Source organism: Chanodichthys erythropterus, chromosome 17 (assembly GCF_024489055.1).
Source record: "Chanodichthys erythropterus isolate Z2021 chromosome 17, ASM2448905v1, whole genome shotgun sequence".
In the NCBI taxonomy this organism is placed as follows: domain Eukaryota; kingdom Metazoa; phylum Chordata; class Actinopteri; order Cypriniformes; family Xenocyprididae; genus Chanodichthys; species Chanodichthys erythropterus.
The window spans coordinates 17,078,328-17,093,176 of NC_090237.1; the positions used below are offsets into that span (position 1 = coordinate 17,078,328).

General features: G+C 36.4%; 2 protein-coding genes across 2 annotated transcripts; both read right to left on the reverse strand.

Moving 5' to 3' along the window:
- Window positions 1–273: 273 nt before the first annotated feature.
- On the reverse strand, window positions 274–8,921 carry ercc2 (excision repair cross-complementation group 2). The gene is made up of 23 exons (XM_067365394.1): window positions 8,788–8,921; window positions 8,574–8,673; window positions 8,174–8,251; window positions 8,008–8,070; window positions 7,780–7,893; window positions 7,570–7,686; window positions 7,083–7,199; window positions 6,862–6,985; window positions 6,679–6,775; window positions 6,456–6,589; window positions 6,130–6,298; window positions 5,902–6,020; window positions 3,340–3,409; window positions 3,173–3,242; window positions 2,707–2,808; window positions 2,208–2,271; window positions 1,998–2,119; window positions 1,819–1,911; window positions 1,623–1,695; window positions 1,466–1,536; window positions 1,245–1,388; window positions 695–838; window positions 274–477 (listed from the first exon to the last, which is right to left on the reverse strand). The coding sequence occupies exons 1-23, from the start codon at window positions 8,790–8,792 to the stop codon at window positions 385–387; spliced, it is 2,283 nt and encodes a 760-aa protein (XP_067221495.1). The 5' UTR covers window positions 8,793–8,921; the 3' UTR covers window positions 274–384.
- Window positions 8,922–10,099: 1,178 nt separating this feature from the next.
- Window positions 10,100–13,681, reverse strand: zgc:154093 (uncharacterized protein LOC777623 homolog). The gene is made up of 2 exons (XM_067365444.1): window positions 13,471–13,681; window positions 10,100–11,840 (listed from the first exon to the last, which is right to left on the reverse strand). Exon 2 carries the CDS (start codon window positions 11,619–11,621, stop codon window positions 10,785–10,787), a length of 837 nt encoding a protein of 278 aa, XP_067221545.1. The 5' UTR covers window positions 11,622–11,840; window positions 13,471–13,681; the 3' UTR covers window positions 10,100–10,784.
- Window positions 13,682–14,849: the final 1,168 nt, after the last annotated feature.

Consider the following 14,849-nt stretch of genomic DNA (forward strand, 5'->3'; position numbering starts at 1 on the left):
CCAAATCCACATGGAAAAGTGTGTACATCTGCTTAGAACCTGACGTGGCACTAAGCACTTTTCCACGTCAAAGTTCTTATAAATATGAATGTTGGCGTGAATTTTAACATACACACTATAAGGTCAAATCTGTGCATACGCACATTTTATAAATGAGGCCCCTGGTGTCTTCCAGTAGTCTACAGTTGTGATTTAGTACGTTTGTGTGCCATCTACAGCTACTTTTGAGACCACATGTTTCACTTCAAACAGTACAGAACGACATTGGTTAAAGAACAGCATTTATTCATGCTTCTGGGATTGTTGTAGAAAACACTGTATTAAAGCATCATAAAAAATATATATATACATTTGCTTAATTTTGTTTCTTTCCGCTGTAAGACCTCAGGCTTGATGCGCAATCTGAGCAATTTTCTGGAGCATGTCCTCAGACTGCAGTTGTTCCAGGGTCAGCAGAGACAAACCCAACTGATCCTCCTGCCACACAAAAACCACACAAAGACTCTTAATTCAAGATAAATGAGAATAATATACACCTCACAAACTCATTCCTGCAAACTTATCTTGACGTTCTCACTTTTTGCGTACATATGATTACATTTAGAAAGAAAATAAGTACAAACTTACTGAATGAAACCCACTAAGCTTTAGATCATTGAACGGATGATCATGGTCACCCATGCGTTGACCTTACCCGTCTGAAGGGCTGGGCCATCTGTCGCAGAAAGTGTTTAGATAACTGCACCGTCTCATCAATGGTCAAATTTAGGCTTCCATCTGTGAGGTGTTCCTGGATCCAGCGGGGCAGCTTTCCTCGCTTATCTGCTCGTGCATAACGCTGAGGGAAAAATAACAATCAACCCTCTATTGCATGGTGTTGCCCTTGAGGGGGGACATGTTTTATGATAGATATACATTTTATTATCAGAGTCTCCCAAGCTTGTAAAAATGTTTTTTCCCCAAAAAAATACAAATTCATGCCATAGAGCAGGGGTTCCCAACCACATTCCTGGAGGCCCCCCAACACTGCACATTTTGCATGTCTCCCTAACCAAACACACCTGATTCAAGTCATCAGCTTATTAGCAGAGACTCCAAGACCTGAAATGGGTGTGTCAGACAAAAGAAAAACATGCGAAATGTGCAGTGTTGGGGGGCCTCCAGGAACATGGTTGAGAACCACTGCCATAAAGGGTAAATAACGAAAAAGTTCATGCTACTTTTTCATGCAACAGTTTACTTACTTTATCTGCAAAGATCATCAGGCCATAGTCTGTTTTGCCCCGGATGGCCCTACCCACACACTGAGCCGCATGGCGCATCGCATCAAACGTCAGGAAGTCATTTTCCCGGATTTGAAACTGATCTCTGAGGTATTCCAACCGTGCCTGATTCAAGCAAACAGGTCAGGGTTTTTATTAGTTCAAGAATGTATTATAAACCATGATCTTGGAGCTCTACAAACCTTGAGAATTCGGCTCTGGGTGTAAACATACGGAACTCCAAACATGATAACGGCACGTCCAAAATGATGAACTGGGGGTTAAGAAGAAAAACTGATCAACAAAAGTTTATACTTCATTGTTTTTTTAAGAATCTGCTGATTAACAAGAAGTATCCACCAAAGTCAATCCCCTCTGACACTTTCCCTCTTGCCACTGAGAGCAGAATTGCTCCTCTGCCGTTCTCACAGGCCTGAAAGTGAAAGATAACAAAAGTGATTACATTAATACAGGACACTTGAAATAAAGTCAACGTTACACAACACGATTAAGGGAAATAGGATTAGGGAGCATTAAAAAGCCAATGTTTATTGACCTCCTGATACTTCTCCAGGGCCATGCTAGTCTCGGCTGCATCCTGGGTCTCTATGAAAATGAGCTTGTTCCTTTGGATGTTCTCAAGGATTCCCTACAAATCCAGCAAAGAGAATTTGTTATGATTATAATAACAGCACTTTAAATGATCTGAGAAGGAATCAAGTTGCTTCTTCATACCTGTTCATACCAAGAGGCCACAATGTTCTCCATGTACATGTAACTTGTGAAGAATGCCACAATTCCGTCAGGGACAATGGCGGACATTTCCAGCAGCAAGTTTCCATAGTTCCGGATCACAGCTATTGAATGTATAAACAAAATGGTTATCTTTCAACTGCACTCCAAAATAAAGCCAATTTCAAGAACAAAATTCACAAAACAACTTACCAAAATCTTCTCTGGTCTCAAACTTGGAGGTCATCGCTACCTGATCATTCCCTCGGCCAACGATCTGTAAAAGATGGAAAAACAAAATTTTCTAGCAAAAACTCCTAATTCTGCTTAATGCAGTGGATCTTAACAGGGAGGCCAGAGAATGACTTAAAAGTATTTAAATTAATAAATTATTATTAATATTTTAAAACAATCTAACTATAAATTAAAATTGTAAAAATCACAAATACAACAAGTAACTTGTGTAATCGAGAAATGAATTGCTGTTGATCAATTTAATATATAGTCATAATTGCAGTTGAAACACAGGAAATATCTGGCTTACATGGCGGGGACCTTCGAATATTGTATAAGTTTGTCTTTAAAAGACACCCGTCCCTATTATCTTCATTTAAATCTTTCAATTAAATATGCAAATATTTGCATAATTGCTTTCTCTAAATGGTAAACTACACTTAAACAGTTCGGTGGCATTGCCACAGTCATAACTCACAAGAGGGCACAGGCAGGTTCGTGCCAGTGTCATGGTGAAGGATGCCACAGTGACTGGGCGAAAATCAAGGATGCGTGGGTAGATGTCCAGAGGAGAGAGTGTCTATTTCAAGGGAGAATAAAAAAAATGTATCTTAAATCCAAAAGTTACTAACCCAAAAAAAGGTGAAGCTTCTAAAATAAATAACTTCAGAAGATGTAGTAATACATGTGTTTTGCAACAACAGATGATGTAGAAGTGTAGGTTATTGATGTTTGATTAAAGGTGCCCTTTAAATCAATTTAGCCAGCTAAAGCAAACCCATTTCAAATGCAGCCTACACATCTTAAGGTGAAAGTGAAGTGTGTCTTACACAGATGGCATGAGTGTTACAGTGGGATTATAATGAAGAGATTAGTCGGCAGGGCGTATGTAATCTAATATTCATGCAAAGATAGGGGCATATGGATCGAGGAGCGCAGCTTACCCCAGACGTGATGATGACTGACTGAAAGCGCCCAAACACTGGCTTTATGGCGATAGAGGGGTCCATACAACTGCAGAGAAAGAAAAAATTAGTGATAATGCTAATAAACTGAAATGAAGAGACATTTAATAGAAATGACAAATTGTATCAGAGCAGAATTAATGCACCTGAAGTGAAGAACAGGATTCGCTATTGTTGGCGTTTTATCTTCAAAGGGCTCAATGATGATGGTGAAGCCTAAAAGAGAACGATTACTCATAACAACACATTTTTGAAGGAAATCATTAGTAGATTGAGGGGAGTTTGAGATATTATTGGTCACAGTTCCAGAAAATTTCTTGGGTAAGGTCCATTGTCTATTGACAGTAGTCAGTGTTGGGGGTAACGCATTACAAGTAATTTGAGTTATGTAATCAGATTACTTTTTTCAAGTAACTAGTAAAGTAACACATTACTTTTAAATTTACAACAAAATATCTGAGTTACTTTTTCAAGTAAGTAATGCAAGTTACTTTGCTTTCCCATTTATTGACTGAAAGCTCTTCTGTCCCCAAGTTGAGAAAAAATGCAGAGGCATTGTGCGATGATAATTCAAGATGATTCAGTATACTGAAGATTCGCAAACCTCCAATAATTAAATATATTAAATAATACAAATATATTTTATGCATTTAATCTCACTTTAATTGACAAATGGACTTGACCTTCGATGAATCAGTTAAACCATAAGCAAATATGACTTTAGATTTTTTAGAGGTGAAGTGTTTTTTTTTTTAAATTATTATTATTTATTGTTCAACAGTCAAAACTTCAAAGTACATCACCCCAGCATTCAGTGATCCCCTTTGCAATCACACATTCAGCCACAAGTCGGTGAAGTAAGTGTTAAACTTTCTTCTCCTACACATAGACATCATATAGGTAGACGCCCTATTGAACGCTACTGCCTATTGGCACGGACGAGCCGTGGAGCCGCCATCTTGGACCGGTCGCCAGCTCCACTCAGTGTAACTTGTTTGACAGGTGCAGTGAGCTGTCAGCGCATTTAATTAATCATATCTCACTGAATACCTAACTGATTTTGACGCGGGTTTTTTTGCTGCAAAGGTCATTCATGTAGCTATGATACAGGACACATTGTTCAGTGTATTTTAATATTCATAGTAGGCTTAACAGTTATACAATATTCTGATATAAGATGACCAGACGTCCAAAATCAAAATATGTGATGTAGGATATAAGGTAATTTATAAATCACACACTATAAATATGATTAAAAAAAAAGCAGAAACAGATAGTTGCAGTAAAATAAGATATCTCAGTAATACTAGCAGAAGTGGGAGGGGTAACTCGATTTGCGCTTTGCCATGTGTATACATTGCTTCCTGATATCACGTGCACAAACACAAATAACAGTTATGTCCGGTCGAACAATGTATGTATTAAATTCAGATTGGATTGTGTTGGTAATAGGCACTTAACGTTACCTAACGCTAAAAGTAAGTTTCGTGCATTGAGCGCATTCTAACAAGTGCTTTTGAACTTCTTTCTGATCTGAATAGTAAGTTATGTGGAAAACACTTGCGAGGTCCGACGGTTAAGCAGAGCGGTTAAGATAAAGGGGCTTGAATAATTAATAATCAATATAACCTGACGAAAAGATATTTATTAAATGTTATCCACATTATATTTCATCTGCAACAGCATTGTGTACTTTTATAATGATGCGTTGGTCATTAATTTTTAAATGCATCATTATGCAAAGATGAGGAGAGTTCTCTGCATGAAAGACCCATGACTGGCAGATCAACGTGCGACTACATTTCTCTCCGAAACGGTAGGAAAATAAATTTAATTAAATGTGGAGGAAATGTGGAGGAACTGTGACAAGATGATTGACAGGGTAGTTTAAACAGTTAACGTTACAGTTTGCGTAAATAAGCGACAGAACGTCCGTTAAAGACGCAGTTATGACGAGGTAGTATGTCCCAAAGCTTGTCTACTCTTCTGCTACACACTCAAAAGTATGTACTTTTTCTTTACAAAAACAGTAAATGCTTTTAGAACGTAGTATAAGTAGGCGAATTGGGACGCAGTTTAGGAGTACGACCGGTCTAAGATGGCGGCCGCAAATCTCAGCGCCCAGCGGCCAATAGGGCGTCTACCTATATGATGTCTGTGCTCCTACATCCTATTCTTCTGCAATCCAGAACTGCAGCACAGCTGAAAAGTTTGTTTGAGCTGCGCCCTCTTCTGTACACGTATGAATTTGCATTTCCTTCAGCCTGAGGCTTATTCACCAATTTTGGTGTGAAAATGGCCTTAACATTTGCCCCAAAAAAGAACTTTTCTTATAAAACAAAACAAGCAAGTCCAGCCCAGGTGAGAAAAAATAACACAAAAGTAATGTTACTTTTTATGGGAGTAACGCAATATTGAAACACATTACTTTTTGAAGTAACTCCCCAACACTGTCAATAGTGCAGCAATGGATGAGGCACAGTTCACACAGAAGTCGCTTTGAAACCAAGCAGCTTTTTTTGTTTGTCAATGCGGTGTATCCGTGACCAACTTGAACATTTTGTGAAATCTGTATTGGGAAATATTTTGTTTTCAAGCTAAATTTCTAATTGATTGGAATAACTGGATTCCAGCCATGTAAATTTGCAAAACAAAGGTAGATATGACCACCATCGTGGTGGCAGGAGGGCAGGACGAGGATTTCTTACCTTTGCTGTAGGTGCTGACAAGTGTGGCAAAGTGTGAGATCAGGGTAATGGCTGAGAAGTCAGCAATGTCTGCAATCTCCAATGTCCTCAGCAGTGAGCGCAGCCTCTCAGCACAAAATCTGGAAGTGGATTTAAGCTGGGGTGAATATATGGCTTCATTGCTTAATAATGACCATCAGTATCTCCAGTATGGACTGGCAGATGGAACGGACTGTTTCTTTTTCTCACCTCAGGGGTTTGCGGTCAATGCAGACTTTCTCGAAGATGTCTTTGAGGAACTGAGGAGCACTCTCCTGCACCACATGATGGATCCGCAAACGTGCCTTCAGGTACTCGAGGAAGCGCTTCATAAAGCCTACAAAGTGCTCTGCGGTGCGGATGCTGCCAGGAACAGCCTCTGTAGTGAGAGTCGCATATGTCAAACATATCTGCGCACTTAAGCCACACTTAAAAATGTATGAATGTCTTTACTTTATAAACCAAAATATGGTATTTTTAGAAATTTAAAGCAAAACATTTCACAAAAGACAGCATTGTAGATAGTAAGAACTGACCTTGGAGGATTTCATCTGGCAAAACTGGATTGGACAGATATATGTCAGTTTCTCGGGCAACATTTGCTTCTTTAAGACCCTCAACTAATCTCCTGTATTCTTCTCGAAGTTTGGCAGCATCTGTTTCTTTAATTCTTTAAAAGAACACAAGCAGAATGCAGGAAATGATCTAAGTAGTAATAAATAAGATACTCATTAATTCACTCTTTCTATATTGTCACACCTGCTAATGGTGTTTTGCAGGGTTTCCACATTAGTCTGGCAGCGATCCAGAGTCCTCCTGGTAATGTTGACGCTCATGGAATCAATACACACATTATCTATAGGGAACAATATCAGCTTAAATAACCATGATCTGTCCAAATGATATGGATGATAGTGACAAGCCCTGCAACTTGCTACTCACCGATGTTGTGAGCCTCGTCGAACACGACTACAGATTTCTTTGCGAGCTCTTTTGAGACCAGGTCTGCAATTTTTGGATCTAGTAAGTAATGATAGCTGTACACTACTATGTTTGCGTGCAGAATCTGAATGAAGAAACATATGAAAGCATCAACAATCTACTACATGCACAAAAAACATTATACTAAATGTAGCACCATACTAAATCTAGCAAGTACTCACTGCGTAACGTGCCAGGAAGTACGGACACCAGCCCTTTCTACGCCCAAAGTCCTTCAGATCATCCAAGTTATATATACCAGGGGGAATGGGCACTTGTCTGCCAACTGTGTCAAATTCCTGCATACAGGAAATTGATTGTAATATTGTTATTTTTATAGTGTTATTTAAATATTTTACTTTCATTACAAGATTAAAAAAACAGTTATTTTATACAGTTCAAATTACAATTTGGGAAAAATACTTATAATATTTTAAATAATAATAATAGTTTTAAAATATTTAAAATTATTTTTTATAAAAAAATTGTATTTAAAAAAACATTCATGTGCATTTTATTTACATGGACTTGTTTATTTTATACACTAGAATACAATAAAATATACTGTAATCAGACCTAAAACTGAGCGACTTATGACTAACTGAAAAAGTAAAAGTAAAAAAATAAAATAAACAATAAATGCTAATATACTTGAGAAATGCTTCATACCTCATAGAACTGGCAGACAGGTTGACTCGGATTACTGTGATGCTGCGCTCGAATATACGATGCTGTCAAACTGTGACACTTTCCATCGACTTCTTTTCCAAAACGCAGAGAGCTCACCTGTAATCACACATTCACTTCCACTTAATGAGTCCACATGCACACAAATTTTACTGAAACAACACACAAATCTGCTCATTTAGCAGCTTCTACCTCAGGATGAATGCACAGGTTTTTCCGTGAAGAAAGTGCCAGTGCGAGGAAGTCGTTTTTTGCTCCTGTTTGCTTTGTGTAATAGTCCACTAGTTTTCTTAGCTCTTCCACAACCTGGCAGAAGAAGAGAAGATGCAGAAAAGACATACATGATTAACTGATGAAAAGCAATTAAAATATGATTTTTTTTTTATGCAATGGGTTATAAACGTATAAAATGTCAGGCACCTTTTCTATCTCAGGCACAGTGCGAGAGCAGTAGACGAGCTTTGTGACTTCTAAAGGGTAAGCCTGCAATAGGTAATAATATAAATTAAGATATGTTCACAGTTATCAAACTGTCATTATAGTGAAGTTTCCAATTATATAACACAGTCATTCAGAAATCACTCACCTTCTGGTAAGCAACAATGAGGGAAAGAAGAGAAATTGTTTTTCCTGTTCCTGAGGGCATCTCGAGAACTCCATGACCCTTTGCACACATAATAGAAGGGAGAAAAAATTATAGATAAATGGAAAAATACACATACATGTCTTTAGGTTTTTAAATTACTTTTAACTTTCACTAGGTCATTTAAATGCCCCTGTTGTGTACAAATATCCCATGTAGTCTCTCAATTACTATAAGATTACAAAAAATGCATGTATGATAATTCGAAAAGAAATAGTTATGTATAAAGTAAAAGAAAATGCAGTTTAATCTAGTTTTAGATTACGAATAGCATGTAACATTGCATGCAATGCCATGTCAACTACCCATGATGTTAATGTATTATATATAAGACATAATATACCTTTGCATCCAGCGTCCTCTTCAGCTCAAGCATGTACGAGTATTGTTCGGGATAAATGTAGTCATACGGAAAGTAGACTAATAACCCATCGATATTCAGCCTAAAGGGATGAAATGGGCATTAGTGCAGAAAACTTCTGGTAAATAAACAACGGTTTTGGACATTTGCAGCAGTAACGTTAGTCCATGTATTGAAATTGGACAGTTTTACTCACTTCATGTTAGCTGGTAGCTTTACAGCACTGGGTGTTTTTGTGGTCAGTTTTCAATAACTCCACACAATGATATATGTATTTATATAACTGTCATGCGTGCATTACACAAAGACTTCTATCGAGTTAGTAGCACGAAAAGCTGTCGCAATTAAAACGCGTAAGGTATTTTGCTTCTGTGATTGGTTGTTCGCTTGAAACCCCTCCCCAGGCTCTCATCTCATTGGATTATACGCATGTCAATTCAAGTTTTTGGAGGAAGTACATTTAGAACCATGGGGTTAGACCCAAATAATCGAAAAGGAGTCCGGAATAAACTTTCACTAGAAAAATATTGTTCTGCCCGACCAGTTGTACTTTGTACTTTGTACTATGATCATTTATTTAGTTGAGTGTAAATGTTTAAAAATTATAAATAATAATAATAATAATAATTTAATAAATAAACATAATAAATCAAATAATAAATCATTTGTGTTATTAAATAATTAATATTTTGACCATAGAATATTTAATAAACATTAATACGAGAATAAATACAAGGTTTAAAAATTATAAATAATAATAATAATAATAGTTATTTAATAAATAAATCTTAATAAATAAAATAATAAATCATTTGTTATTAAATAATTAATATAATAATATAATAATTATTATTAATAATTAAACATGAATACAAGAATAAATACAATAAGTTTAAAAATGATAAATAATAATAATAATAACAATAATAGTTATTTAATAAATAAATCATAATAAATAAAATAATAAATCATTTGTTATTAAATAATTAATATTTTGACCATAGAATATTTAATAAACATTAATACAAGAATAAATACAAGTTTAAAAATTATAAATAATAATAATAATAATAACAATAATAGTTATTTAATAAATAAATCATAATAAATAAAATAATAAATCATTAGTTATTAAATAATTAATATTTTGACCATAGAATATTTAATAAACATTAATACAAGAATAAATACAAGTTTAAAATTTATAAATAATAATAATAATAACAATAATAGTAGTTTAATAAATAAATCATAATAAATAAAATAATAAATCATTTTTATTAAATAATTAATAATTTGACCATAGAATATTTAATAAACATTAATACAAGAATAAATACAAGAAAAGATCAAATACAAGAAAGAAAGAAAGAAAGAAAGAAAGAAAGAAAGAAAGAAAGAAAGAAAGAAAGAAAGAAAGAAAGATTTAAAACACCAGAGGCATATATTTATATAATATTTTATTTACATGAACATTTTTATTTCATATATTACAATGCAATAAAATAAACTGTAACATTATACCCCAACAAAGATAGACATTTACAAAGTGATTTCCTTTGTACTCATAGGCAGGGAAAATAAGTATCTTAGGTCACAAGCTAGACAGAATACAATGTTTTATCTATCTGCATAATATTTACTCATATGGAAGTAAATCAAAAAATGCATTTTGGGCCATTCCTTGATAATATGCTCCTAAATTGGCTAAAAATGATACCTTCCTCGAAATGGTGTTAAACTTTATGACATTTTCAAGAAAAATGCACTATATAGCCAAAATCTCAATTCCTTTCCCTGAAAAACATAGCTTAATAAGTAACAGCAAATATGAAAATGAACAAATTGTTAGTGCTTAAATATTTAACATCTCCAGTTAGGTCAGAAAGACCAAAACCCAGGAAAACACCGCTCTTGTAATGTTATCCATGAACACTGTTGTGTTATTACCTGATCACCTTATGTAAATGAACTGATCGACTGATCATTGCATTTTAAAAAATGACAGCAATTAACGATTATTGCCTATTTGTGATAATTGCATGTGGTTAAAGCTGTGCCATAACTCTGCAGCATCTGCGCCACAACCAGCTACTGCTCTTTAATCCCAATTCTTTCATTGTCCTCTAAAACAGGCATAATAAGATGGCATGGGTGAGCTGACCTATATCATAGTATCTGAAGGGCATCCTATTATATCTCATGTCTCTCTTCCACACTTTTATAACGGTCCATGATGCTAAGAACATCATCCAAAATGGATGGTCCCAGGTCCAGGTCCAAACCCATTAGGGACTCTGAGCGTGACATGCTGGGTGAGATAGCCGGAGACTCGCAGTGTTCGCTCCGCAGGTCCTCATTACTGAGCCCTGCATCAGAGTCCAGACTCAAGCCTCGTTTTGGATCCAGCGGGCCACAACCTTCCGACATGGAGTCATCCGAGGAAGCCTCGGATAAGGAGCCCGTGGAAGGCACCAGATGCGGCAGGGCTGGGATCGAGGCAGAGAGAGTGAGGTCACGGCAGGGATCCCTGCATTTCCCAATCCCTTCCTCACACACAGACATGGAGCGCTGCTGCTGTGGACTGTGATGGTGATTCTGCTGCTGATGAACAGGAGACGACTGCTCGTCTAAATGCAGACGGGGGGGTTTAGGAGGAGGCTGCACTGGCGCGATAAACACCGGCATAGAGATTGTGGTTTTGAGGAGAGAATTGTGATGAGAATTATGACTGCGATGGTAACTGTGGCTCTTGGCGTTCACATCGAAGATCTCATCCATTCTTCTGTCCATGCTGTGAGAACGAGAGCTGGGCGCTTGATTGAGGGCAGGAAGCATGTCAAGTTTGCCTTGCAAGAATCCCACATCGCCAAACATGTCCCCCTCTCCCTCAGGCCCGACATGGGCGCTGTGACGCACATCACCCAGCGGCGGGCTAATCATGTCGCCTGATAGAACGTCCCGTATTTTCAACTTCTTGCCTCGCTTTGGTGTAGATGTCTTTAAGTACATGGGTGTCTTGGCTGGCATTCTGTTTCCCAGTATTCGGTGTCAAACGTCTGTGCTGTGAAGATATTTGTAGCAGAAATGAAGAGGAAACTAGTCCTCAGTCTGATATTAGCTCATTCATACGTTTTGATTGGTCGGTCGCCTTTATTTCACTTTTAAATCTCCAAATGGAACCTGGACGGGACGTCCTTTATGTAAACTCTTCAGCAGCTCCTGGAATGTATCATCACAACAGCAGATCTGAGGAACAAAAAAGGAGAAGAAAGATTTACAACCTGTGAAAGTCAAGAGTGTATTGTAGAATTAAACACACACACACAGAAAAGCACATATATTTACTGAGCAATTTGAACAAGAAAGAAAACAACTCTGTTTTTCTTCTCCCCTGAGCAGTGATTTATCTATTTTTTCTCTCTAGTCTTTGCAGTTACTTACCTATAAATTACAAACCCTCTGAAATTTCAGTTTTTCCAAAACGTGTTGCAAGGATTTATTGGATTTTTTACTGAGATATAATTGCAAAGACGTTGTTTGCATGCATGCCTTTATGAGTATCCTTCGACTGCCCCTGGACATTACTGCTAGTAGAGAATGACATTAGAAATCCCCAGGTTTTTTTCTCCTTTGAACTCCAGCCATTAAATTACATTAACACTGACATATACTATTGTATTCAACATTTGAATGTAGTGTGAAGATTGCACAACCTTTGGAAATCTTCCCTCCACTGAACGCAACAGGCTAACAGCATAGTTTTATTGTTTACTTGTAGTAAATATATATATATAAGTAAGTAAGTTCCTGTCTGAGGGTAAGCTTCGACCAGTTCATGCGACTGCAAATGTATCCAGACCATAGACAGGGAAAGGAAAGGAAAGGACAGCATCAAAGGTGGTTATTTTTGCTTCACCCAGCAGACTTAAGCTAATTACACCATTGCTGGCACTGTTTGCATTAAAACAAGCACATTTGTGTTATTGTTTCTCTATGAGAGCCATATGTTTTTACCATTTAGACTGTTCACAGCTTCTTGCTGAGATTTATTGGTGTGTGACGCTACTGTGAAAACATGTTTGTTAAAAGAAAGACAAATATATATGTTGAATGTATAAAAGCTGAGTGTTCTGTCAATGGTGAGCAGAAACATCACCTAATGTATATCTCTTACATTATGACATCCGTCCTCGTGACCTTCAGAAAATCACTTGGACCAGTTACACTAACACACTCCTATTATGTAACGCTTAAACACTGTTAGTCCTCCAGATCAGCCAGAATTCCCTAGTAAACCACATGGTGTCATTGCTTTAACATATCTGAGACTTCAGTCCACACCCACCATGGTGTTTAGATAGTGGCAGGGTTGGTAATTTACCAGTTTATTTTATAATTTTTTATTTTTAATCAGTTTAATTAATATTGCTTCATTTTTGGTATATACATGGATGACTAAAACCTTGTTTAAGTATAATACTTAAGGGCTTTTACAGATTTGTGCAAAGAAAAAGCCATGACAGTAGTTTTAGATATAATTAAATATTCCTTAAACACAATGTAAACAGTGTTTTCTTCACTATGTAATAGTATGTGTGCTTACATCCAATACATTTACCGTGTCTGTCATGTCTACTTGGTTTTATGAGTCATGGGAGTTTTCAGTACAGTTTTTTTCATCATAAATTAAATTAAAAGTCTCATTAACGAAGCAAAGTTTTCAGTGTTAATGAGTTGTTGTTGTTGTTTTAATAGTACAAATGAAATGGCAATGTATCAGATTCAACCAAGTAATCACAACCTGACACAGTAAATCTCAGCACTGGCGTAGAGTTTAACATTTAAATGACAATATTCAGTAAGTATCTGTACTTGCCTTTGATATTTGCGTTGAAACCCTCGTTTGTTCTGGGAGGTTATTCCGGGGGGTTAGTGGATAAGCTGTTCTCTGTGCGCGTTCTCGGTTGGGTAGCTATAAACCTCTTAAGTGCGCTGAAGCTGAGGGTGACGAGCAGCAGAAGGGCAGGGACGGGGGCGTGCGCTCATGATGCTCGTGAATGATGAAATTTTTGGCACAGGAGAAGGAAGCCGTTTGTGAGGGTTTGCACCGCTGTACAGTGCCTATCTATTCTAAGTTGTATTGAATTGCGCTCTCATATAGGCACAGGAACAGCATAGTTTGTGCTCGTTTCCTCCGTCAGTTATTTCTTGTAATTAAAGGGACAGTTCACTCAGCTTCAAAACGATTTTTAAACCATTTTTTCAATCTTATGCCTTTCGACACTCATGACTTTTTGTCTTCTGTTAAACACAAAATACATTATTTAATTATAGTAGCCTATAATATCAACGCTGCTCATTTACAAACAATGAAAGTAGGCCTAAATGGTGACCAGGGATGTCAAACAGGGATGTAAAGTTTTAGTCAACAACAGCAAGGTACATTTCAGTCTGTTCCTCACACAAAGCTATCATATGACTTCATTGGACTTTGATGTACCAGTAGTAGACAGAAGTTTCATTTAGTGGTGAACTATTCCTTTAGCTTCAGGCCACTCAGCATAGCAAGTGCTTAGCAATGTTTTTTCCCATGATGATGCTGTATTGACTCATGTGATAGACAAAATAAGACATGTTGCATAAGTACAGAAACAATATTGTAATATCCCTTTACTGGTAACGTTTGTAAAAAAAAAAAAAAAAAGCCACCTCGAACCTTTTTAAAAAAAAAATAATTTTTAACAAAGTACTAATGATCATGAAACCATTTACATATTTTAATTGACAAGCATTACATGTTTGTCAAAGACTTCATGAAAGTTCAATAAAATATAAAAATGTTTCCTAAATAACCTAAAAACCACTTTGTGGATTTTACTGGTTTTCTTTATTATTTATTATGGCTACAATATTAGCAGTTGAAATAACTTTTAAGAATCAAGTGTTATAAAACATTAACTCTTTACTTTAACCATTCTGATTATAGTTTTGCGAGGTTTTTATGGCATAATTATGTATCATCTTTCCAAAGAAGTTTGAAATGGTGACATTTCTGTGTGACTGACTGTCAGATCATCAGAGCGTTTAAAGACAAAAATGCAGACGTGAGCATCTTAAAATATGTTGAAAACAGTAGAGAACGTACTTTTATTAAATTAATTTTCTCCAAATTAGAAACATTTGTTTGACACAGTCTTCGTAGTTTTAGGACTGTGGGCCAAGTTGATCTCAGACTACAAATATGCATACAAGGCC